Source organism: Oxyura jamaicensis, chromosome 28 (genome assembly GCF_011077185.1).
Source record: "Oxyura jamaicensis isolate SHBP4307 breed ruddy duck chromosome 28, BPBGC_Ojam_1.0, whole genome shotgun sequence".
Lineage (NCBI taxonomy): Eukaryota > Metazoa > Chordata > Aves > Anseriformes > Anatidae > Oxyura > Oxyura jamaicensis.
The window spans coordinates 5,519,951-5,545,196 of record NC_048920.1 but is presented as its reverse complement, the minus strand read 5'-3'; the positions used below and the strand labels follow the sequence as shown (position 1 = coordinate 5,545,196).

Sequence of the window (25,246 nt, the reverse complement as noted above, 5' to 3'; positions counted from 1 at the left end):
CACCAGACTCAGCTCCAGAGCCTGGCTCATCCTCACTGCTGCAGGAAAATAACCCCAAATGACCCAAAGAATGGTGAGGGATGGAGTTGCTGGCAGGCAGTACCCCTCTCCCCTTGTCTAGCTGCACCTTGGGCAGCCACAACACCAGGAAAGTAAGGAAAAAGACATCAAGAAAAAACATCAAAAATAAATAAATCTCTGCCACAGCTATAAATTGCCTGGAAACTTCATCTCACTTTATTGAACATTTCACATCCTTGCTCCACAACTTAACACCGATGCATTCAACAGCACCTTCAGGAGGCAGCGCTGTCCTGCCATGCTTGTGCAGGAGCTCTCAGTGTCCCCATTGTCACTGGCCCAAGGGATGTGGGGAGACCCAACATGATGGGATCCCAGCAGCATCACCCAGAGCTGGCCTGGACCCCGGCAGGAGTGGTGGCTGCTGGCCTGAGCATGGTGCTCGGTGCTTCTGGTGCTCAGCACCTCAGCTCGCACACTGCTCTGCCCCAAGCATCCTCACCCCAAAACAGCTGCACTGCCACCGCCCGTGGCTCTCTGGGCCACAAAGTTATTCTGCTTGACACTGTAAGGAAAAACAAAACCAAAAAAAATCCCCAAACCAAAATGTAAAGGAGCCTTAGTGCCTGAGGACAAGTTTTCCTCTCCCAATGCTGTTGTAGAAACCCTTGGTGCCATCAGGCCCATGTGGCAGGCGAAGCACACCAGCACGGAGGCCGAGGGACTCGGATACCTGCTTGACAGCCAGGGGATTGCCAGGAGGTGATTTGGCATCCAGAGAGGGGCCAGGGGTTGTGCTGCTGCCCCAGGGTGCCCATGCACCCAACCCACTCCCCCAGCCAAAATCAAGGCCCTGGGAGCTCTCAGGGCTGGAGCCAAGGCCAAAGCAGCCACCAGTGCTCAGCTCAGTGGTTAGCGGAGGAAAGACCTGGCTGGCGAGAAGTGACCTGGCAAAGGTGCTGCCAAAGGAGCTGGGCTTGAAGCCACTGTGGCCATCGGGCCAGGAGGGTGTCGAGAGGAGGAGAGGCAATGAGGCCCGGGCCATTTCTGATTCCGGGGAGCTGCATAGCAAGGAGTCCCCAGTGCCATAAGGGAACGCCTCAGCTGCTGTTGCCTGTGCCTTCCATCCCAGTGCCTCCTCCACCGCTGCTGCCTCCCTCTCAGCCCCGCTTTTCTTCTTGGAGCCCTTCCCCGAGAGCCGCACCACCCGGATGCTCACGGAGCCAGGGCGGCTCAGGTCCTCAAAGGCCCTGCGGGCGCTCTCCAAGCTCTCATACTCCACCAGTGCACAGCAGCGGCTCAGCAGCTCGGGGAAGCGCACTGTGTATTTCCGTACATCTGAGGGCAGCTTCCTGCCTGGCCGCAGGATGCGGATGGAGGCGATGGCTCCAAAGGGGCTGAACATCCTCGTGATGGTCTCAATGAAGTTCTTCTGGAGTGGCAGCAGCGCACCCAGCTCCTGAGGCAGCGGGTCCCAGGCCAGGAGCAATTTGCTGGGGGGGATGCTCAACAGGGACTCGGGGAGGGGGACCCGCCGCCTCACTTTGGTGCCCTCCTCATTCACCTCCAGCAGCTCCGAGAACTGCAGGGCATAGAGCGTGAGCCGCCAGTCACGTGTGAGGTATTTCACCTGCAGGGGAAATGAGGCCTCTGTATCCCTGCCAGTCCAGGCAGGCTGCAGCCCCCTCACCCCAAAGTCACAGCAGGACAATGTCCCCCTTCAGCCATGCACCACTGGGGGCTAGAGGAAAAGGTCCCCAACCTCCCCCCCTCCCCGCCCCCCCCAGCAATAAGCCACAGCTCCCCTGTACTCCATGCCACCAGTGCTTCCTCACAGTTCCCTGGTCCAACTAAGCCCTTCACATGGAGGCTGCCTCCTGCCACAACCAGCCTACCTTCTTGAAGGACGTGAGCAGCTTAATGCTGACAAAGCCCATCTTGTTCTTCTGGACATGCTTCAGGAGGAAGGCATCCTTGGCCAGGTTCTCATCAGAGAGGTAGAACTCTACCTGGGACACAATCCTCCGGACCAGCTGTGGGTCGGGGACGGAGTAGCTGCAGTCGAACAGGTCAGCATCCAAAGCATCATTCACATCACAGAAGCTCCTGGTGGAGCAACATGGACACAGGTGTGAGCTGGTGGCCTTCAGGATGCACAGCACTGCCCTCTCCCAGCAGGGACAGCACAGGTGGCAGAGGCACCAGGAAGGCCTAGGCCCATCAGCCTGGGAGCCACAAACCTAAACCCAACCCAAACAAGTGGTCTCGGGATAAGCACAAAGCAAGACCAGGACTCAGCCCCCACACAAATCTCCATGACCACGCACCCACTGAAGTTCTCGAAGAAGTCATCCTGGCCAAGCAGGGCAAGTGAGCGGCTCCGAGGCGGAAGGAGATGCAGCCCAGGGAAGGAATTTCTTTGCACTGGCAGAGTGGTGCTGCAGCCAGGCTGGGAACTGAGCCCTAGGGCCACCACAGAACTACGCGATGACATGGTCCGTCATCTGGGACACCACACAGGAGAAGAGTGGTGCTGGGGTGGTTTCTGGCCACAGGCAGCCCCAGGGCAGAACACAGCCTTAGGGCAGTGCCCAGCCCCAGGCAGCAGCCCTAGCCCCAGCCCATGGATGGGGGAGAGGGGGCAGCCCTGTGCCGTGCCCTTACCTGCTTGGCACAGTAGAGGGGAAGAGTGGGAAGTCCTGGCACTACATCCTAGAGAGCTGCAGGCAGCAGACCCCTAGCCCTCCCACCTCCAAACTAAGGCTCCTAAAAGACAGAGGAGGGTTGGGGAGAGGAGGGAGGAGAAAAGAAAAAGAGAAAGAAAAATCTCTGGGGGTTCTCAGGGTGCTGGTTTATAAAAGCAACTGCCCAGAAAGGGCCCAGCAGTCAGTGCCCTGCCCAGCCAAACCCCCAGGTGCCAGCTGAAGCACATCTGAGAGTTAAACAGACCCAGCTGAGCCCTGTGAGCTCTGCAGGTGCTGGGCTGGGGAGGCAGAGGAGAGACAGGCAGCAGGACCCCACTGCAAGGGGCATCTCAGCCCCTGCCTCAGTTTCCCTGTCTTGTGCAGGGACAGTAACAAACACGCACAAGGAGGGTTCGGCCCCAGGCAGTGCTCACAATCCTAGTGTTGCCGGGGTGACAGGCAAAGGTCTTCTGCCTTCTTCCCCATGCCCATGAGAGGAAGCAGAAAATCCCTTAAAAAGGGTTGAAGCCCAGGTCATGCACTCCCCAGGAGGAGTGACACACCGGGGCAGGATGGCCCACAGCTTCATAAAGAGGTGGGGAAGGAGGCTGGGGATGAAACTCATCCCTGTGGCTTGAGCCTTTGATAGGGGCTGCCCACCTCTTGCTTGGGCCTGATCCAGCTGCACCTTAGCCCATCTGTCCAGAGGCAGAGGGAAGGGAGTGAGAAGGATGCAGGGAGCCTTCTCCTTCCTGAGGCATTATAGCAGGAATTATCCCATCCTTTGTCACATCCCTGTCTCACTGCTCCCATCCTCCACAATTAGTCTGGGAGCTGTAATTAGTCATTGCCTCTTATGGCCTTGTGCTTAGTAGCAGCCTGAGCTTTTGGCCTCTTCTCTCTGTGAAATCTGTTGTAATGGGTATGTTCCTCAGCTCCTTTCAGTGATTAAAGAAGAAATGGGACCACCACAACTATTGTACAGGCCTGAGCACTTGATATATGTTTATTGCTATTCAGGTTTAGCTGGGAATTTTGTGCATGTGGGGTTTAGGTGGTTATTCAGACTCCTTGCACGGTGCTGCACTGTTCCAGAGCATCTTGCTTGCATGTCCATGGTGAGCAGGAGGTGGCTGGCTTCAGTCAGTAGGGGCTGCAAAGAAGAGCCAATGCACCAGCTGGAGTTTTCACACTCTGTGGGAGCAGGGGAGTATAAGACTTGGTTGCTCAGTTGTTGTTTTTTGACCACTTGATCTCATCAGCAGGATCTGAAGTGCAGACACTGACCCAGGGAGTATTCATTGTCATTATTTACAAATATATCCAGCTTTCTCAGTTATCTCCTGCTACTTTGATATGAGACGTTTACAGACAGACATCACCCTGACAGACAACAGCACAGGACAGTAAGAGGGAAAGATGTGCCACTGTACACACTTTCTTTTTACTTTCCATTAGCAATTTGTCTTAAAGTCTATCTTAGTACCACTTTGAATGAGTAAATATTATATTTGGATAGAATACACTCTGATATGCAAATGTACACAAGGCCCCTGGAAAAGCTCACATCAGATACCGTATAAAACATCATTAGAAATAATTATAATAAAAGCTATTTATGACACGGCCTTTATTCACAGACAGGTTTGCCCTGGGGCTTTGTTTTTGCAGTTTGGCTTGATGACAGCCCCCTCACCAGCCCCGCCATCGGCGACCACATGGACCTCGTGGGGTCAGAGCCCCGGCTCAGCCCTGCAGGAGCCAGTGCGGGAGCAGGAGAAGCGAAGCAGTGAGGGAAATGCCACCACAGTGCTGAGCATGGTGCTGGCCAGGGCACATAGAGAGCCCCTCGCTGCTGCAGGGCCAGGGCTGAGCACTGCGGGAAGCAGGCACGCTGCCCACCCTAAGGCACTGTGGTCGCACACCCCTCGCCCGTGCTCTGGACACAGGCCCATGTGCGGGGCCATGTCAGTATTTTAGCAAGACATCAAGCAAGAATTGTACAGAACCTTCTGGGAGCTCAGGGTGTGGGATCATGCGTGGGTACCCTGGTGAGAATGGGGACATCCCCATCTCATGGTCATGGGCATCAGAGCCAGCTTTGTGGCCAGCTGCTGTGTCCTCAGAGTCCTTTGGTATCTTGAGTTGGCCTGACATTGTCCCAGGATCATTCGCAGATGGAACACACAGCTGGCAAGACACAGGTGCAGCGGGGAGCGCTTGTCCCATAGTCCCAGAGCGCATCGTGCACTGCTCTGCAGGGACCAGGTCACAGCACAGCCCGGAGTCCCCCGGGTGGGTTCAAGAGATGCACAGTATGTGTGTGCCCAGCACAAACGATTTGGCGAAGTCAGAGCCAGGACAGCAAGTCTTGTAAGTCTGTAGGAGAAGGGTCAGGCATTTTTCCTTCCTCTTGGGCACTGATTGGTTCAAGTTTGTATCACAGTGAAGTCTGAGAAGCGGGGAAGGAACCCAAACCACTTTCCCTGAAAGAGAAAGCCTCATGTGCCCCTCCATCATGCCCTCATTTGGCTGGGCACAGCCTCTCCTCACCAGGCACGTCCAATTCGTCATGAACCATGGAGGCTTTGCACTCTCTTTAGCAGACTTTGGACCTTCACCCTCCACAAAGCAGCCATGCTACTGCTGCTGCTGGCAGAGAGCAGGAGGCAGGCAGGCATCCATCCCGCACGCTCTTCGCACATGGACAAAGCGCAGTCCCCTCCCACCACCCATCCTGTCTCACCACCCACAGCCCTTCCTCAAACAGCAGTAAACGTAAAGAGAAACTAAGAGGCACTAGTAGCGCAGACACAGGGAGACTCAGGCTTGCAGATCAAACTTCGTCCAGCCAGAGAAAAGCCAAGTCCCCGTGTTAGATCTCCTGCAGCGGGTGGCCGGCATCGCTGCGTTCTCGCTTCACGAGTGGCTCCCCCACACTCCGGGAATCTGTGTCCACCTCGCTGCCCAGATCACTGATGTCATCTGCAAAGGACAGGGCTCAGACTCAGAGCGGTCCCTAGGGACAAGAAGTCCTTTTCCCCAGTGGAGTGGGGTGGAAGAGCCAGCACAAGGTTCCCCCTCCCACAGTGACTCAACCCCAGCCCCGCAGGACTTCCCTCAAGGGAGAGGAGGTACCTTTGTCCAGAAGTGTTGGGGACATGGATGTGAGGTCACTGAACTGAAAGAGAAAGGAGTTACAAGGTAAGTAAGGATTATGGACACCCAAGGCACCTGCTGGCATCTGTTTCCAAGCATTTCTAACAAGCAGTTTAAGCACTTGAGAGAAACCACAAGCAGTGCCAGTGGCAAAAAGCAGAAAGCAAAAACAACCACTTCTTTTGGGGATAAGTTTGCTGCTCTCATTTAAACCTCTGGGCAAATATAAAACACAAAAGTCCAGGACAGGACCAAGCTCTTGGAAAACGGCATAAAGAGAAAGTGTTCTATCTCCCACGTCATGACCAAGTGCTGCCACAAACCCCTGGTCAGGGCACTGCACAAGGATGGTGCCACTTCTCCAGCTCTCTGCACATCACGCAGCTGCTCAGATGTGCCAGCTTTCACCTCTCCTGGACTCTACCAGCACTCCAACTCTGCACAGCTCTATGTGAAGTCCTTTCATTCATGCCAGGAAAGTGTTTTGGCTTGCAAGGCCACAGTACCAAGTGATACCAGAGAGCCGGTGACATATTTGGTTCTGGAGATGTGTCGTCTCCCTCTGTGATAAGGTCTGAAACTAAAGTACTGTAACAATAATGCTGGAAAGTCATGCAGCGTTGAGCAGCAGAAGGAACTGAAGACAGCAGGAATTATAATGTGAGCAATGGAAAGGGAAGAATACAATTCATTGTCTTTTCCTAGGAAGAATCAGCCTTCTCCTGGAGAACAGAAATATTGCAAGTGTTCAATGAAGGGGAAGCAAAACCTAAAGGATGAAAGTCTCCCAGAACTAGGTTTTACTCTCTTCCTTTCATGTTTCTTTAATATTAATGAAAACAGAGGTTTTGCAGGGAATAGTGGGAATTCACATTCACATTCATTTCTTCTTTCCATGGAAAGAAGAAAACAGTATGAGCTTCAAGGAGCAAATGAGATCATTTTTAATCTAACTGCAGTTTCTTTATTGCTTTCACAGGTTGACCTTTTAAATCTGGGCATTTCAGAATGAAAAGTTGGAAGCAGCTTCAGCTAGGCAGGACAGGACCTGTTTGCAAGTCAGGCACCATGCTTACTGTCTGACTTGTAATGAAAAAAAATAAAAATAAAAAACTGAAAAGCCAACCACCTATCATTTATTTCTCTTCTTCACATCAAAAATGGAGAGAGTGGCCGACTGTGCATGCAGCTCTAGGGTTTGCAGAGGGGTCCGAAGAAGTTATGTGCACAGACCCAATGAAAATTGTAGGGAAGGCAACTTTTGGACATTTTGCTTTTGGTTAGGTTTTGTGTTTGACGAGACTTGGCTATGGCAGGACCCCTAAAATCAGGGTTGGTACCCAAAGATCACAGACAGAAGTGGGTAGGTCAATTTCCTCCCTCCTCCAGGCCTCTGAATCCCAGCTGATGCTCATCTGCCCCAAAAAGCATCAGCTCAGGTTTTAGCAATCCATGAGAAAAGATGCTTAAGTAGCTGGATCCTTGTGCCAAGCACTCAAAATACCTCAGTAAATCCTTCAGCAAAGATGGTTATAAAACATGTTCAGGGCACAGCGCTGTTTGTGAACCAGTCATGCCCCTTTATGTGCTGCTTAGTTTGGGTTTGTTACTAGGGAATAAACAATTCTCACCTCTCCCATTACGGCAATCGGTGTCTCCCCTGTTGCCTGGGCAACACGATGCTCTACCAGATAAAACATGTATTCATCATAGAGCAGGCGAATCAGGTGGAAGGAACCAAAGCTGGCAGCACTGCGCAAGGTGAGGTCGCGGATCACCATGGAGCTGGAGAATGGAAGGGAAACAAAATATTTGGGATGTGCTTTACACTTGCATCATGGCTGATGTGAATTCTTGACCCTGAGGGTACTATGGGATATGGTGCTCTATTTCTAAAGAGTATCAAAAGCACTTTAAGAAATTAGTTGATGGAGCACCCTATCCCCATCCCAAATGGATACAGGTGACAGGTGACAACACTCCTTTCTGCACCAGGGCAGAGTAACAGTCAACCAAAGTTTCATGGGTGTAAAGAACTTGACTTTGGCTTTTCAAGAAACATATTTGCATGCCCTAGGCCAGTTACAGAAATATCCCCGAAACGAGAAAGAAAATGTACCTATAGAAAGACCATTTCAACAGGAACTGCCTGGCTGCCTTTGGGAAGCTGGGACTGCCCTCATGAGGCTTCAGGACTTGAGTAACGACATTATCCAACCAACTAGCCCACTGGTCCAGGGAGCTCTGCTGTTGCAGAGTGAGCTTGAAATCCTGCTCCAGCTTCTGTACCATGCCTTCCTCGCACTGGCATACCCATGAGGCTTGCTCCTGCTCAGGAAGAAGGGCTGACAGTCACTCTTGCAAAGACTTCTATTCCACAGTTCTTGGTATTTCCCAGCCCAGGAATATAACTTCATTTCTAGTAGGCAAGGACTCCAAACAAGCTCTGAAACACATCTTCTCCAATCTGTCCTGATGTAATGGGTTTACGTGGCAAGGTTTTGGTAGCAGGGGGGCATAGGGGTGGCTTCTGTGAGAAGAATCCAGAAGCTGACCCATGTTAGATAAGGGCCCCGCTGCTGACCAGAGCCAGGCCAGTAAGTGATGTTGTTTGCACATCTGTGAGAGCAGATTTAGGACAGGGAAAAAAAAAAAAAAAAAAAAAAAAAAAAAAGGGGGGAACACCGCGGGGAGAGAGAAAGGAGTGAAGAACAGCCTTGCACGCACCAAGGTCAGTGAGGAAGGAGGGAGAGAGGTGCTCCAGGCGCCATAGCAGAAGTCTCCTGCGGCCTGTGGTGAGGACCATGGTGAAGCAGGCTGTCCCCCTGCAGCCCATGGAGTACCACGGGGGAGCAGCGTTCCACGCTGCAGCCTGTGGAGGAGACCATGGTGGAGCAGGTGGGCCTGCACCAATGGAGGCTGTGGCCTGTGGAGGACCCCTGCAGGTACAGATTCCAGGCTGGAGCTGCAGCCTGTGGAGAGGAGCCCACACAGGAGCAGGGGTCTGGGGGGAGCTGCTGCCTGTGGGTACCCAGGTTGGAACAGTTTGCTCCCGAGGGATGGACCCCATGGTACGGACCCATATCTGGAGCAGTTCTTGAAGAGCTGCAGCCTGTGGGAAGCCCCCGCAGGATCAGTTCAGGAAGGATGTAGGAGGGACCCCACAGTGCAGGGGAAGAGAGTGACCGAGAAGGAGCAGCGGTGACAAAGTGCCATAGACTGACCACAGCTCCCATTCCCCCCATTCCCCTGTGCTGCTCAAGGGGAGAAGGTGAAAGAGGGTGGAGGGGGGGAAGGTGCTTTTGGTTTCTTTCCTTTGTTTCTCACTTCTCTAGCTTGTTAGTAATAGACAATAAATCTTACTGTCTCCCTACTCTGAGTCTGTTTTGCCCATCACAATAATTGTTTAGTGATCTCCCCATCCTTATCTCAACCCTTGAGCCCTTTATGTGGTATTTAATTTCCCTTCCCCTTTGAGGAGGGGGAGTGAGAGCATGGCTGTGGCGGAACTCGGCTGCTCACCCAAGTAAAACCTCCACACCTGACCACTGTACAATATTATTATTATTATAACTATATTATTGTTTGTCGTAGCACTTATTACAGAAGTTTCTTAGTACTTTCTGCACTATCTGCAATGAGATGGCAGACTTACCTGGAAAAGTAACAGCAAAACCTTATGTTAAATTGTTTACCTAATTGCTTTTTCATATTGGAAATAAGATGCTGGTTAGTAGCAAATGGCCTCATTAGAGAGTCCCAGTTCTTGACAACATTGCCCGGGAAAAGATACTGTAAGTTACCTGCACATTGGCAAAGTCGACCCGATTGAGATCGCTGAGCATCTGGTTTATCTGGGAAGTGTTCTGCAGCACAGCACGAGCAGCCTGAGCCAGGTGGTTCAGGGATGTGTATCTCCGTAACGTCTGTGCAAAGGCACTAACTACCCCAACCTGCAGCACAGCAGAGCACACAGGGCACCATGACCAGGATGCTGTGGGGCTCAGGGACAAACTTTTCTCAACGCTGAGCTCAAGCATGCAGCCCACATCAGCTGGCATAACCTGCACAGTCTCCCCCACACTGCTGTCTAACGTGCAGACATGCACTCTCCAACAGCACTTTTGCAGTGTCTACTGCATCTTGCAAAACAGCCTCTACATTTCTTTTTCTTTAAAACTAGAAGGTTTCACATTCTGCGTCCCACATTGGCAAGCTAGGGACAGGCTACAAGAATCCATGGTGTTATGAGAGGGGGAGTAGGAGCCTTATATTCCATCTCTGCAATGCCATTCAGTCTGTGAGGTGTCCTGCACTTTCTAGTAGGAGAGCATCATTCCAGTGCAAACATTTTCTTCCAGAAAGCCTTGTCTGCAATTTCAGGGCATGGGAATGGCTCAATAGACAGAGCATCATCGGCTTGTTACAAAAGAGTTGCCCCGCCTCTCTCCCGCTCCTTGTTCAGAATTATTCATTACACCGTGTTAGTTTGGAGTACACATAGCCAAACCCCAGTAGTGATTTCCAGTCACTGTGGGAAAGCACAACATGCACACACACTCAATTCATCTCCTTGACCTGCAACATGCTCCCTCCACTTACCTTTGTCTGGACAATCTGGGGTGGGAATTCGCTCATTGCATTCATCAGCCACCCTTCCAAACTCTTGGCAAAATTACGGATTGCCTGTGTAAGTGTGCCTGCAAAGAAGTCTGCAGAGTTACAAAGGCTGTTCCACATTGTCTTTATACACCGCTTTTCTAGCTCAGGACGGCTGTGGAAAGCACAGTCACTGATTTGGTAGCTGCAATCTCAGTTCAGCATCCTGGAAATAAGCCAGGTCCCAAAATGCACTCACACAGCTCGTTTTCTTATTTGTGGCTCATCTGAGCATTTTCCAAATGCTGAGACATGCAAATGCTGAGACACACATGTGCCCCAGCACGCATACTGACAGCAGCATCTCAGAGGGACATGGTTCTACAGCCCAGCCTGTGGCCAACCTGTGGCCTTGGGGAGACTGATGCACACACCTCAATGAGCAGCCAAATCAGATGGAAAACCCTCCATACCCCACCACTAATCTCCCAAATGAAAGATGACCCCAGGTTTCCAGGAGGTGCAGTACGGGACAACATGGTCCTATATAAACAAAGATACTATCTCCAAGGAAACATCTCACAAGGATTAGCCACACTTACAACAGCTTGTGGTGCATTAAGTCTCTGATTTTACCTTGACTCACAGCCAAAGCAGGAGATGTGATATGCAATGAACCAAATTTTAAAAAACCTGGGAATTTCCAGGGGCCACAAATACTGTCTATACAGAGCAATGCTGTAGAAGGTATAATGCTTTAGCCAAAAAATATTAGCTTGTATTCAAAACAAAGATGTCTAAATCAGCTTCTACAATGGAAATCTTTGCGGCAAGTGGTAGCCAGCCAGCGTGAGTCATGGATTGCTGTTCTCCAGATATCCGGTGACTCAGGAGCAATCCAGCAAGGAGCCAGAGCTGAGCAGGAGGCAGGATTACCGATGTCCTCCTAGTCTCACTGCAGATACTCACTGGGCACTGGTCGGAGCACATCTGGGATGAGAATTTCCACCAGGGCCTGGTACAAGATGTGATCGCAACTTCTCATCCACTTGAGGATAGGTTCATATTTACACAGAGTGATCAGCTTATCTTTTGGGAGGGTTCCTCCGTGTTCTTCTTCGCTGCATGAAAAAGGAGACAGCATTAGAAGGTGGTTCTCCATGTGTTCACACTTCACCTGGATTTCTAATGTCAGTTTTTAGCACAAAACACCAACAATTCACATTTCTTTCAAAAGAAGATGTTGGACTGATCTTCTTTGACTCTGCAAGGACCTCTCTGTCTATACATTCAGACCTCTGACTGCAGTTTTACCTCAAATATTTATCTCCTTATGCTTGGCCTCCCTTTGCTTCCTCCATCTTCAGCCTCACTTGCCTTTCACAGTGCATGCATGTTCATGTGTTTCTGGCAACTGTCCTTCAGCACAGATTCTTCAGCAATAGCTGCAGCAATTTCCAAACCCTTCACACCTTTCTCCTCTTCCCTCTGCTCTAAACTGTTCTGTGGCAAGGGTGACAAATGTTTGCAGCCAGTGCTCTTTGAGCATATTAGCCATTGTTGATAGACACTGCAAACAGCTTCAAGGTGTTCAGCACCTTTAAATGCAGAATGCTTTCATAAGGAAAAAGATTTGGGGTGTGATGAGAATAGAGCAGATTGTCTCCAGCTGAATGAAGTCAATCGAGTCTGCATTAATTTCACTTTATAGATGTATGGAAACTTTTTATGCATGATTAAGGCAGAAGATATTTGGTTAAACAATAAGCAGAGGAAACTGAAGCCTTAATGCACCACCAGAGCACCAAGAGCTGCCAGAGCTATTAAGACACTACACTGGGAACTGGGAACTTGCAGGGAACTTTTCCCATGCATGACATCAAAGAAATTAAAGCCAAACCTTTGACATACTATAAGGAGGTACTTATACCCTCTGTCTGAGCAGTTTTAGTAAATGAACTAAACAGGCATACTCCTAGAACACTCACATGGAAAAATCAGCCACCAAGCACCTAAACTTTCTGTTAAGTGGAACCAGGTTCTGCATTTTATCATATTTTCAATCAGCTTGGCACTTTGATAATACTTCACTTTTATGTTTATATATATATAAAATGGGGGACAGAATGCTTTCTTTACCTATCTTGATTATCAGTGGCATGCAGAGGTACTAGAGCACACTGCCCTACCAAGACATGCTAGTTTAGATAGAGCTCTGCAGAAACGCTGCCTCCAGTATCCACGTGAATCTACTCGCAACTAGCACAGCTCTCTGATGTGTTGCCATATGCCTTGCAGATATACCCTTAAGTAAAAAGGTTTTTGAAACCATCAAACAGTGCATTCTATGCACCAAAATATCCATCGGATAACATCTACTGAGAGTAACAGGGCCATATTCTAGAGATGATTATGGGGTATTGCCTTAATATTCAAACTTTTACCATTTTTCTTCTGAATATAAAACATCAGTATCTGAAATCTTTGTATAATTAGTGTAAGTGGACAACATAAGATTTCAATACACTTTTTAACAAGAAACCTTCACCTTTTCAATTCTATTTCCACTTATTTCCCGTCTACCAAAGCATAAAGGAAGAAGAATAGGCAATAACAACGAGCCAGACAAAAATACAAAGCCAGGATCAGAGTAGCTCAGTTTGTCATTATCTTCCTCAAGACATGAGACACTTAAAGATTTGGATGGCCACCCAAATAAGCGAGCCAGCCTAGTTTTCACTAAAACCTCAGTGTCTGAGATGTCATGCTACACAGATATTTAATGGCACAGAACTGTAACTTTCTGTTCCTGTTGAACAATTACAAAAGCAGCATCCCATTCTCATTCATCTAAATTCTCCCTCTATTTTGGATTAGCATTTGTTACAGGAGGCATAAAGCATGTCATAGATGTACATCAGCAGATGCTTTCCTCTGAGGTCTGCACTTTGTGTGGACATTACAATGTTAAACTTCTGACACTCTTTATAATGATTCTGCAAGGAAGAAGATATTTTCAAATCCTACAATGTATTCAAAATGTCTAGTGAAGCTGAAAACACTTCATGCGTTTATAAAAGATAAAATACCACAAAAAGTGCATCATTCAGAAATAATCGAAGTACCTGGATGGCAGGGCAGCAGAGCCATCACTAGATGGTGTTTTAGGACTCCAGAAGGATTGCCACAGTTTCTCAATGTAATGAAACTGAAGGTTCATTACAACATCCAAAGTTGCCTAACAACAAAGAACACATCTCATTAACTGCTCTGTTAGCATCTTGTCACATAGGGTCAGCATAAATTTCATGTACTGCCATTTAGATTAAACAATTTACAAGAAAAACAACTGGAAGTGCATTGTTTTAATAATCAACATAACATAAAACAGGTCACACAATGAAGAGACAACTTTAAGTGCAATATCTGAGTTGCAATACCTAACAAATCACACATTCCCTATGATGTTCGAGCTTTTCCTGAGAGCAGGATGTGAGAAGAGCACATTAATAATGTCCCATATCATTTAATAAATCAATTAAAAATATTCAAAGTAATCACCTCGCAGTGGCGCCTGTAAAGAAGCTGCAGAGTTTTCACGTCATTCATGGAGACCCCTTCTTGTAGGAGGATGTTGCCTAGATCAGGGGCTGGGAACTCAGGAAAGACATGGGTTACATCTGGGGAAAAAGACAGGAAAGATGTCCAAAATGAGAAACACTCAGTTACTCAAGACTGCAGTCAAGTACAAGATGCTGCTGTCACCAGAGGCTGTCTTTCATGTTTCATCTGATGATGAAACTGGTGAAATGAGACTGATAGTCTAGTACTTCCCTGGTGCATACCATTACAATGGGCAAAAAGTAAACAACTGCAGTCCATATATTCAGCATGGAAAGAAGAATGGTTTCTTTCTCTTTGTAATAAAAGAAACAAGAATACATTGTCCTAATCTAATGTGCTTCCCATTATATTTTCTCCAAAGCCTGAAAAAGACTCTTTGGAAATTTGGGAGTACAATGGACAGTACAACTGGATAGCCGATATATCAAGAGTGCTTTTATTTCAGATAACGCTTGGAACTGGCTGGGATTTTGTATCTCTACTGGCGATTATGGAAACATGTAGATCTATGACCAGCAAAACCACAAGCAGAACCTGTTTCCCAAGCAGAGGCCTTGTATGGATCTTCTGTAGTCAAATGAACATTGCAGCCATGAGACATTGAAGCCATCAAAGCAGTCTCCTCACCTATGAACTGCTGATGATGCTGACTTTGAGCAGCAACTGATTGCTCCGGGGTAGTGTGAAGGTTGCTGTTGGACCCAGTTTCTGCCATGCCATCCATCTTCTGCGCCGGTCTGTACCTACATTTAGAGCATGCCTTCATATTTACACAGGCACAAGCAAACACATACACGTTACTTTCACAGTCATACTGTGAAAGACAAGGACACCTACAAATTCATGATGCTGTAGAGTGCTTATTTAAGAAGTTATATGCACTCATCATGTAATATGTGACGTTACAGTCAAGGCCAGCATTTTGAGGGCAGACCATTTATATTCGACTTTTTGCCGAGGCGATCGGCTCCGGAGCAGACGCGTTCTGCAGCGGAGCGGGGGATCGGGCCAGGCAGGGCTGATTTTCCGGCATCGAGCCGACTTCAGGGAGCCGCCAGGACCCGGCAGCCCTCGTGAGGGAGGCTGACGAGGCGAAGGCGGAGCCAGCAGCGCCCCCTCCCCGGCCGTTCAAAAGCAGCCCCTAGGGAGCGTGAGCGACCAGGAGCGCGGCGAACAGGACGGGCAAACAGGGCGTGGCGCGTCAGAGGGGAGTGGCGCGGCAGTTAGCGCGGCAGTTCGCGCAGGCAGGGCGGAGAGCAATCGCCTGCCCACACGAACACCTCCTAACGACAGTCGTTAGCTAGGCGATAATGGTCTCCACCAGGCACGGTGGGCTCTCCAGGAGGTCGGTACACACCCAGACCGACTGCCCGTTAAAGAATGCAGCGGTTCAGGTCACCGGATGCAGGGAGTGTCAGAGCCTGCTGCTGCCATCGGCGGGAGGCAGAGACGCTGCGTGCGTGAGGTGCGAGCAGGTGGATGACCTGATCCGCGTGGTGGCGGAGCTCAAGGAGGAGGTGGAGAGGTTGAGGGCCATCAGGGAGTGTGAGCGGGAGATAGACTTGTGGAGTAACTCCCTGCAGGGCCTCAAGGAGAGGTACCGGGCTGAAACACCCCAAATGGGGGTGGAGCCCCTGCCTTGTCGCCGTCGGGCAGAGGGAGGGGATCTGGGAGTTGAGGAGGAATGGAGACAGGTCCCTGCTCGACATGGCAGGCGATGCCCTCCCCTTCCGGCCCCACCTTCCCAGGTGCCCTTACGCAACAGGTTTGAGGCCCTGGAGACTGAGAGATCAACAGCAACTGAGGAAGAGGTAGAAAGTGTTCCCAGGAGGATGCCTAGGGCGAGGAGGTCGACTCCACGCCTCAGGACTGCCTCCATCAAGAAAGAAAGAAGGGTGATTGTTGTGGGAGACTCTATCCTTAGGGGAACAGAGGGCCCTATTTGTCGGCCTGACCCTACCCGTAGGGAAGTCTGCTGCCTCCCTGGGGCCAGGGTCAGGGACGTTGCCAGGAAGCTTCCCAACCTGGTACGCCCCTCTGATTATTATCCTCTTCTGATAGTCCAGGCGGGCAGTGACGACATTGAAGACAGAAGCCTGAAGGCAATCAAAAGAGACTTTAGGGGGCTGGGACGGTTAGTGGACGGAGCGGGAGTGCAGGTAGTGCTTTCGTCCATCCCTACGGTGACAGGGAGGGGTACGGAGAGGACCAGGAAAGCCCACCTGTTGAACACGTGGCTCCGGGGCTGGTGCCAACGCAGAGATCTTGGGTTTTTCGACCATGGGGCAGTTTATTCAGCACCTGGTCTGATGGCCGTAGACGGGTCCCTATCCTTTAGGGGAAAAAGGATCCTTGGCCAGGAGCTGGCGGGGCTCATTGATAGGGCTTTAAACTAGGTAAGAAGGGGGATGGGGGTGAAGCAAGGATTGTTGGAGCTGTGCCAGGGGGAACAATAGCAAGGCCGGGGAATAAGGTAATGGCCCAGCTGAAGTGCATCTACACCAATGCACGCAGCATGGGTAACAAACAGGAGGAGCTGGAAGCCATCGTGCAGCGGGCAGGCTACGACTTGGTTGCCATCACGGAAACGTGGTGGGACCAGTCTCATGACTGGAGTGCTGCGATGCCTGGCTATAGGCTCTTCAGAAGGGATAGACAGCACAGAAGGGGTGGCGGTGTGGCTCTCTATATTAGAGAGTCTTTCGATGTTGTAAAACTCGAGGCTAGGAATGACAAGATCGAGTCCCTTTGGGTTAGGATCGGCAGGGACAAGGCTAGCGTCCTGGTCGGGGTCTGTTACAGACCGCCGAACCAGGACGAGGAGACGGATGAGGAGTTCTACAGGCAGCTGGCAGAAGTTGCGAAATCTTCAGCGCTTGTACTCGTGGGGGACTTCAACTTCCCTGACATATCCTGGAAGCACAACACAGCCCAGAGAAAGCAGTCTAGGAAGTTTCTGGAGAAAGTGGAAGATAGCTTCCTGACGCAGCTGATTAGTGAGCCTAGTGAGGACTGGTGGAGGATGTGATTGTCGGGAGCTGTCTTGGGCAGAGTGACCACGAAATGGTGGAGTTCACTATTCTTGGCGAGGCCAGGAAGGGAACCAGTAAAACCACTGTACTGGACTTTCGGAGAGCTGACTTTGGGCTGCTCAGGACACTGGTTGGTAGAGTCCCTTGGGAGGCGGTTCTGAAGGGCAGAGGGGTCCAGGAAGGCTGGGCGCTCTTCAAGAGGCAAATCCTAATGGCGCAGGAGCGGTCTGTTCCCATGTGCCCAAAGATGAGCCAGCGGGGAAGAAGACCAGCCTGGCTGAACAGAGAACTGTGGCTTGAGCTTAGGAGAAAAATGAGGGTTTATAATCTTTGGAAAAGTGGGCAGGCCACTAGGGAGGACTATAAGGATGTAGCGAGGCTGTGCAGGGACAAAATTAGGAAGGCCAAAGCTCATCTGGAGCTCAATCTGGCTACTGCCGTTAAAGATAACAAAAAACGCTTTTATAAATACATCAACACAAAAAGGAGGACAAAGGAGAATCTCCATCCTTTACTGGATGCAGGGGTAAACTTAGTTACAAGAGATGAGGAAAAGGCGGAGGTGCTCAATGCCTTCTTTGCCTCAGTCTTTAGCGGCAATACCGGTTGTTCTCTGGATTCCCAGTACCCTGAGCTGGTGGAAGGGGATGGGGAGCAGGATGTGGCCCTCACCATCCACGAAGAACTGGTTGGTGACCTGCTGCGGCACTTGGATGTGCACAAGTCGATGGGGCCGGATGGGATCCACCCAAGGGTACTGAGAGAACTGGCAGAGGAGCTGGCCAAGCCACTATCCATCATTTATCAGCAGTCCTGGCTATCGGGGGAGGTCCCAGCTGACTGGCGGCTAGCGAATGTGACGCCCATCTACAAGAAGGGCCGGAGGGCTGACCCGGGGAACTACAGGCCTGTCAGTTTGACCTCAGTACCAGGGAAGCTCATGGAGCAGATCCTCTTGGGAGTCATCATGCGGCACTTGAAGGGCAAGCAGGCGATCAGGCCCAGTCAGCATGGGTTTATGGAAGGCAGGTCCTGCTTGACGAACCTGATCTCCTTCTATGACAAAGTGTCGCGCTGGGTGGACGAGGGAAAGGCTGTGGATGTGGTCTACCTTGACTTCAGCAAGGCTTTTGACACCGTCTCCCACAGCATTCTCCTCAAGAAACTGGCTGCTCTTGGCTTAGACTGGCGCACGCTTCGTTGGGTTAGAAACTGGCTGGATAGCCGGGCCCAGAGAGTTGTGGTAAATGGAGTCAAGTCCAGTTGGAGGCCAGTCACTAGTGGCGTCCCCTAGGGCTCGGTGCTGGGGCCGGTCCTCTTTAACATCTTCATCAATGATCTGGACGAGGGCATTGAGTGCACCCTCAGTAAGTTTGCAGATGACACCAAGTTAGGTGCATGTGTCGATCTGCTCGAGGGTAGGAAGGCTCTGCAGGAGGATCTGGATAGGCTGCACCGATGGGCTGAGGTCAACTGCATGAAGTTTAACAAGGCCAAGTGCTGGGTCCTGCACCTGGGGCGTAATAATCCCAAGCAGAGCTACAGGCTGGGAGATGAGTGGTTGGAGAGCTGCCAGGCAGAGAAGGACCTGGGAGTGATAGTGGACAGTCGGCTGAATATGAGCCAGCAGTGTGCTCAGGTGGCCAAGAAGGCCAACGGCATCCTGGCTTGTATCAGAAATAGTGTGACCAGCAGGGCTAGGGAGGTGATCGTCCCCCTGTACTCGGCTCTGGTGAGGCCGCACCTCGAGTACTGTGTTCAGTTTTGGGCCCCTCGCTACAAGAAGGACATCGAGGTGCTTGAGCGGGTCCAAAGAAGGGCGACGAAGCTGGTGAGGGGCCTGGAGAACAAGTCCTACGAGGAGCGGCTGAAGGAGCTGGGCTTATTTAGCCTGGAGAAGAGGAGGCTCAGGGGCGACCTTATCGCTCTCTACAGATACCGTAAAGGAGGCTGTAGAGAGGTGGGGGTTGGCCTGTTCTCCCACGTGCCTGGTGACAGGACGAGGGGGAATGGGCTAAAGTTGCGCCAGGGGAGTTTTAGGTTAGATGTTAGGAAGAGCTTCTTTACTGAAAGGGTTGTGAGGCATTGGAACAGGCTGCCCAGGGAGGTGGTGGAGTCACCATCCCTGGAAGTCTTCAAAAGACGTTTAGATGTAGAGCTTAGGGATATGGTTTAGTGGGGACTGTTAGTGTTAGGTCAGAGGTTGGACTCGATGATCTTGAGGTCTCTTCCAACCTAGAAATTCTGTGATTCTGTGATTACCAGCTCAAGATTGAGAATGAGAACCTCCTTTTGAAAAGTTCTCCCTGGGAGAGGATTAAAGGGGTTAAGAAGTTTGCCCAAGGTGACAGGAAAAAAAAAAAAAAAAAAAAAAAGGGAAGAAAAAGAAAACGAGAAGCAGAGCTGGAGTGGGTGCCAGAGTACACACTCCAGAGCTGATTTTAGATTTGCTTTCTGTTTGGGAGCTGAAGAAATAAATTCTTCTGCTCCTTCTTCACTTCAGCAAGAACTAGAAGTGTTAACGCTTCCAGGAGATAGTTCCAAATTCCTCAGACACAAGACTAACCATGGCACTGTCTAACTTGCACTGCTACACCAAAACATAAAATAAAATAATAATAAAAAATAAATAAACCAACATAAGCCATATGTCCTTTCTTCTGATGAGGCACAAATAACTCCAGAGCTGAAGTCCTAAACTACTGAGTCATGGGGATGCAGTGAGAAGCGGTACATACCGTAGTAGTCTCCACAGCAGCAGGCTGAATTCAAGCCACTGGCAAACAGAACATGCAGATAAATGCAGTTTGGCGAGCCAGAATTTCCCTTTGACCCTTCCAGTACTCAGACTGGCCAGTACCTTTCCAACAGCTCAGCTATGGGCTCTGGCACTTCAGCAGCACTCGGATTTGCCCCATCCCAACGTGCGCCCCCTAACCCCAAGCACACCCAGCCCCAAGGGGCCAGGAGCTCCTACCTCTGCTTCTGGTGGATGGGCTGCTGCCTCATGGCCATGTACTGCGTGTCCTCCTGCAAGCGGTTCAGTGGAGACTCAGGCTTCAGACGAATCCCATAATAATGATATTTGGAGTTTCCCCTGCAAGTATCAGCGTTGAAATTGCTCAGTGCCAGCAGGTCAATGGAACCAACACCGTAGCCCTGCAATTTACTCCTGGGCTTGTTTTGACAATACACACACTTCTTACAAGTGCACGTTTGTTTGCTGCCAAGCACTGTTTGAATGGCTGAACTAATGAATACCATCATCCCCTATGAAATTTAGAAGAACATGTCGCAAAGTTCAGTGATATCCACACTTAAAATCTGGCAAAGTTTGTTCCAAGTAACCAGTGGTAACTGGAGAAGAACTGACAAGTGTTACAATACAAAGTGTTATTAAACAGAATGACAGAGACCTCAAGGGACACTTTGCCCTTTGATTAGAGTTTAAGAACTTGCTTTTATATAAAAACAAATCTTCCATCTTTATCTAGAGTTGGATGAAAAACAAGCCTGACCGAATGGTCAACTGTAATAGGAAAGCCATCTCTCTGTTGCATGCACTTTTGCAGCAACGGCAAGAAGTTTTGATCTGCTTTTGTCTTGGGAGTTGCTCATTTTACAGTTTTGTAAAAAACTGAAAGCTTTTTGTAAGCAAAAGTGGCTACACTTCTTTTTCCATTGCTGGTCCTTAAAGCTGCTGTGATACTCCTCAGGAGAAATTCTTTCCATCCATCACATCAGACAGATGTGTCAAATCAAGTTTTCCCAACAAAATAGAATTTTCCAAGTCCACAATGGTGGACAGCTGTTTCAATATTTATGGAGGTGTATCGTACCCTTTCAAGCACCCACATTTTGAATTTTATGTGTTTTTGTTGTTGTTTAACAACCTATTTTCAAGGTTAACCACAACCCTTTAGTGATGGACTTCAGGATGTCATTGCCCAAAATTTTACAAAAGAAGAACATATAATAAACACCTAATATTTATGCCACAGGAGATAGATATAAAAATAAGTTTAAAATTCTAAGAACTGGCCATCAATCACCTTATTTTTACAAAAGAAAATAGGCACTACTAGATAATTTACAACCTTAATATAGAATGATATGAAAGTAAGTAGCATTATCATAAACTGAACTAAAACATTCTGTAATTTCCACAGAGTGTTTTTCATTCCAATCTTTTATTCTAGATTTCAGTGAAATCAATTGTGAAATACCAGAATGCTGCTGGTCAGAAACTCTACTTTCTGGCTATTTTTGTTTCCAAGTTCAATAAGCTTTTAGGTCACAAAACAGAAGTTGCAGGTTTCTAGGGCAGCTGTTGGGACTTTGAAATTTTCCTTCCTTGATAGGTCTAAAGCATTTTACTCCTCTGAAGAAATTACTTCAGTACACTTACACTTGAACCCATCTACAGAAATCCAAACTCTCCCCTGCTCTTCCCATGACTGTTACCTCCCCATTCCAACTGTGGAATGCTCCAGACACATCTGGTTTTGTTCTCCTCTGAAAGCCCAGTCATCCAGGCTTTAATTTTATTATAAAAAGTTATACAATCAGAGCAATCACTGTTTCTCTAGTGTATTAGCTACTTGGTAAAATTAGAAGCTGGGATAAAATGCAGAGTCAGCTGTATTGTCTGTGCATATACTTTGGATGTTCCCTTGAAGGACATATGCCTTTGCAGCAAGTATACTTTTTTAAGTTTTCCTTCTTTTGTAATGCTATATGGAACTTTGATGTTTAAAACAAACAGTTGTCACAAGATTCAGCCTGCTGCTTTGTAAATTTCAGAAATAAGCTATCTAAATCTGTGCTAGGATGACTGCACACCTTGTTTGCGTCATGGTTTTGGACACAGGTTCTGTTGCCACTTGTGATAGAGAACTTTCCTGGTCCCAAAGGGGACGAACCGCTGCCCTGCAGCAGAATGCTGGGCTCTGCAGCTGACAGTGGCAATCATGATCAAGAGGGACTTCATCTTTGTGAGACAGTAATGGAATGAGAAGCAGCCTGGGTTCAAATAAAATATTCTTAGACTCCCTTGGAAATGGGGTTAGATCAAATTCAGATGCGTGACTGGACAATGTGTTGTCACCAGAGCCCCAGAACATGTCTGAAATTAACTTTATTGTCAAACTTCTCATGCTGCTGATTCATGTTCAGAAAGTAGCTTTGCTTCACAGAACACGGAAATTACTTCTGTGCTTTAGAATAGCTTTTTTTTTTTTTTTCCACAACACAACGCTTGGTAATTTCTATACATCTCAGAAGAAAGACCTGTGCTTTCTAAATTACACTTGGTAGATTTTCAGAAATTAGCAGCTATATTAAATTTTTGCTTTTAATTAACCCCTTCTACAGGGAGCAGTGCAGTGCCCTGGCAGCCACGCACATGGTAGGGGAAGGCAAGATGCAGCTGAGTTCAGGAGCCTGCCACTCCTCACCTCTGACAACCCAGCCAGCATCCCTTGCCTGCTTGCATCTTGCTACCGAAAGCACATTGAGAACACCTCCAGCTCATCCACTGCCTGCAGGACAGTGTTTAACACAGTGCAAGATAACACTGGACTTGACTGGGGTCCCTGGAGCAACGCTGCTTCCCGGCTCTTTCAGAAGTAATGGCACAAGCAGCAGGAAAGGGGAAGCAAGCTGCTTCCCTGTTCACCATTCCATACCAACCTGGTTCCCAGGCGGCGAGTCCTCAGCCCCATGAACACTGACCGGATGAGTTTTCCGAAGGAAGCGGCATTCACCGGGTCCAGTTTGTGCTCCTGGCAGTGCCGCAGGTAGTGGTTGTACAGAGAGCTCCTGGGAAGGCTAACGCCTTCTGCTGTCTCATAGTTGTCCAACAACCACTGGAGCTTTAGGCATGGAAGACATAAATCAAGAAAGAATGTGAGAAAGTCTAAATGAGAGCCAGAACAGGCTACATAAAACAACATGGATGCTTAATGTCAGGAGCATGTGTCTGACATCAGGAGTTTAACAGAACTTAACACTATGTAGTTCATTCATATCAGTGATATTTATGCCAACTGCATTTTTAGAAGAGTAAAAGGACACTGACCAAAGCTAATTACCCAAACAAAAATGTTATCAGATTTTGCAATAGCACAAAAATCTGCCTGCCGTTGCAGTGTCTATCTTACATTTGGATTAACTCATGTGGGACCAAAATAAAGCTGTAAGCACTCATGTTTTCTAGGAATGAAGATGCTAAAATACTACCTAGGATGAATAAATTTTAGGGGAAACAAATGTGCTGCAAAGTTTTTATTAATATGAAGATTGGCATATTTGCAGCTGTTCCTCTACCTGTAAATGGTTAACAAACGAAAGTTGACAATCTGAGGGGATTCTGCTTATTATTTTTAACAAAATGGTTGTCCAAACTTCCTCTGACATTTCTGTTGATTAAAGTTTGCAATTAGATATAAATTATTTATATCCAGGCAGTCTCAGAGAGCAGGTCAGGCACAAAATGGCAGCACAGGAATTAAAATACAAAAGACAAAAAACCAATCTCCTTTAATTGGCTAAACGACACTTTCAGTATCAATAAAATAAGTGTTATACTAAGTGAATTTTTGAAGGAACTAGATTTAAAATGGATTAAAATCAATAGCTTTGGTAGTAGTCCTTTCACTGTCATCAAGGACGTATGGGATTAACACTTTTAAGACCTCTCCACATCCAGACCTCTACACATGCACGCATGTACAGGAGGTGTAGCTCCACCAGATGCAGCCGCATTCACACCAGATTAGTGGCAAAATAAAGTCAGGTTATGAATGTCAAAATATTGTCTGCATCATCTCCTTACAACAAATAATTCAAGCACATATTGTAGTTAAGCATAAACTCAGAAATTGGTCTAGAAATCAGTGGGATTTAACCATATACATGGATGTAAAAGTTGGCCTGTGCTTAAATCCTCCCCACTTGTACTGCAATAACTGGCTTTTTTCTATTAATTTTCCCTTGATGAAACTTTAGGGTCCCAATTCACCACAATATACCTTGAGTTTTATATCAATAACTCTGTGAAAATACAACCTGCAACTTGCAATGGCATCTCCGACACCTAAGTCAGCTGAGTTATTTTCAGTTTCTGTAGTTCACATCCAACTTTGCTCTCATACAAATCCTTTTGAGCTATAAGCTATCAGCACCCACGGATGGACATTTTGTGTATTTGTCATTCACATACTCAAATTTAAATTTCTGCTGCGTCAAAGAAGCTGAATCCAAAGACGTACAGTTAAAACTATTTTGTTCATGAGTTGACTTTGATGCAAAGTGTGCTGCAGTTGCAATGGCCATGTCCATCAGTTGTGGCGGGCCCTGGAGCCCCCAAAGCTGGAAGAAGAAAAACCTCTTCATTGCTGCCCCCGTCCTGCTTCTCACCGAGATGCGCGTCCCCTTCCCACCTTCCTCCAGTCACACATCCCCTTGGGGCTGCAATTCACAGCCGGAGAACTTTCCGAAATTCAAAGGCCATAGCCCTAAGAGGTGGTGTTTGCTCATATGGTGCCCCTTCATGCTTCTGTCTGCAGGAAGAGGCATTGCTGGTTGCCCCTAAAAGGCCACTCTGGAGCCCTGGGGCTCCAATCAACCCACCCATTAACCTGCCTCTAACAAAAGCGGACCCCAGTGTTCATGACATAAAAGACCAGCAGGAGCTCTGTTTTTAATTAGTCCACATCCATGCTTGTTTTGGCCCATCCCCTGTATTTAAAAAAAATAATGATTAAGAAGGTTCATTGTGTTTAACCATTTGCTTTACTTAGCCTATGGAAGATAATGAATGTGAAACAGTTATTTCTGCTCTTCTAAACCTGTTCTAATTACAAGCCTTAAAAAAATATTGCATGTTATTATGGGAAAATCAGATATAGATAAAGCCCTCTCATTTAAATTTGATGCTGGACATTTTTACTCTAACGCTTCCCTTCATCTCCCAGCATTCCTTTTTTCTGCAAGTGTCTTTTTATATTCCTTTAAACATTACAGAGCTTGACAATACGAACTCTTGGTATTGAATTGGAATTTTATTAAGAAATTCACAAAAGGGATTAAAAAAGAAATCTGTCAGAATATAAATAATTTTCAGAA

The 25,246-nt window shown here is 48.3% G+C and overlaps 2 protein-coding genes across 11 annotated transcripts in view; both read right to left on the bottom strand.

The window, feature by feature from the left end:
• Positions 1 to 214: 214 nt before the first annotated feature.
• Positions 215 to 3,496, bottom strand: LOC118179154 (la-related protein 6-like). The gene is made up of 4 exons (XM_035348278.1): positions 2,686 to 3,496; positions 2,349 to 2,525; positions 1,917 to 2,127; positions 215 to 1,651 (listed from the first exon to the last, which is right to left on the bottom strand). Exons 2-4 carry the CDS (start codon positions 2,513 to 2,515, stop codon positions 641 to 643), a joined length of 1,389 nt encoding a protein of 462 aa, XP_035204169.1. The 5' UTR covers positions 2,516 to 2,525; positions 2,686 to 3,496; the 3' UTR covers positions 215 to 640.
• A 186-nt stretch (positions 3,497 to 3,682) lies between these two features.
• RFX2 (regulatory factor X2) overlaps positions 3,683 to 25,246 on the bottom strand; it is a 65,030-nt gene continuing 43,466 nt past the window's right edge. For 7 of the 10 annotated variants that reach the window (XM_035348271.1, XM_035348268.1, XM_035348269.1 and 4 more), the window contains 12 exons: positions 22,811 to 22,992; positions 20,097 to 20,216; positions 14,715 to 14,830; positions 14,025 to 14,143; positions 13,589 to 13,701; positions 11,433 to 11,584; positions 10,467 to 10,576; positions 9,668 to 9,817; positions 7,984 to 8,192; positions 7,496 to 7,649; positions 5,844 to 5,886; positions 3,683 to 5,690 (listed from right to left, as the gene is read on the bottom strand). In XM_035348271.1, coding sequence (XP_035204162.1) covers positions 5,581 to 5,690; positions 5,844 to 5,886; positions 7,496 to 7,649; positions 7,984 to 8,192; positions 9,668 to 9,817; positions 10,467 to 10,576; positions 11,433 to 11,584; positions 13,589 to 13,701; positions 14,025 to 14,143; positions 14,715 to 14,830; positions 20,097 to 20,216; positions 22,811 to 22,992 — 1,578 coding nt within the window. In that variant the 3' untranslated portion in view covers positions 3,683 to 5,580. The remainder of the gene's footprint in view (positions 5,691 to 5,843; positions 5,887 to 7,495; positions 7,650 to 7,983; positions 8,193 to 9,667; positions 9,818 to 10,466; positions 10,577 to 11,432; positions 11,585 to 13,588; positions 13,702 to 14,024; positions 14,144 to 14,714; positions 14,831 to 20,096; positions 20,217 to 22,810; positions 22,993 to 25,246) is intronic. The other 3 variants (XM_035348273.1, XM_035348275.1, XM_035348272.1) reach the window with 2 other exon arrangements.

Bases quoted from the DNA above. Each gene is read 5' to 3' on its own strand.
- LOC118179154 (XM_035348278.1), bottom strand. From the start codon at position 2,515: ATGTCATCGCGTAGTTCTGTGGTGGCCCTAGGGCTCAGTTCCCAGCCT. The intron at 2,128-2,348 runs GTGCGTGGTCAT...TTGCTCCACCAG, and splicing joins TTCTTCGAGAACTTCAGTGG to GAGCTTCTGTGATGTGAATG. The intron at 1,652-1,916 runs GTAGGCTGGTTG...TTTCCCCTGCAG, and splicing joins TGCTCACGTCCTTCAAGAAG to GTGAAATACCTCACACGTGA.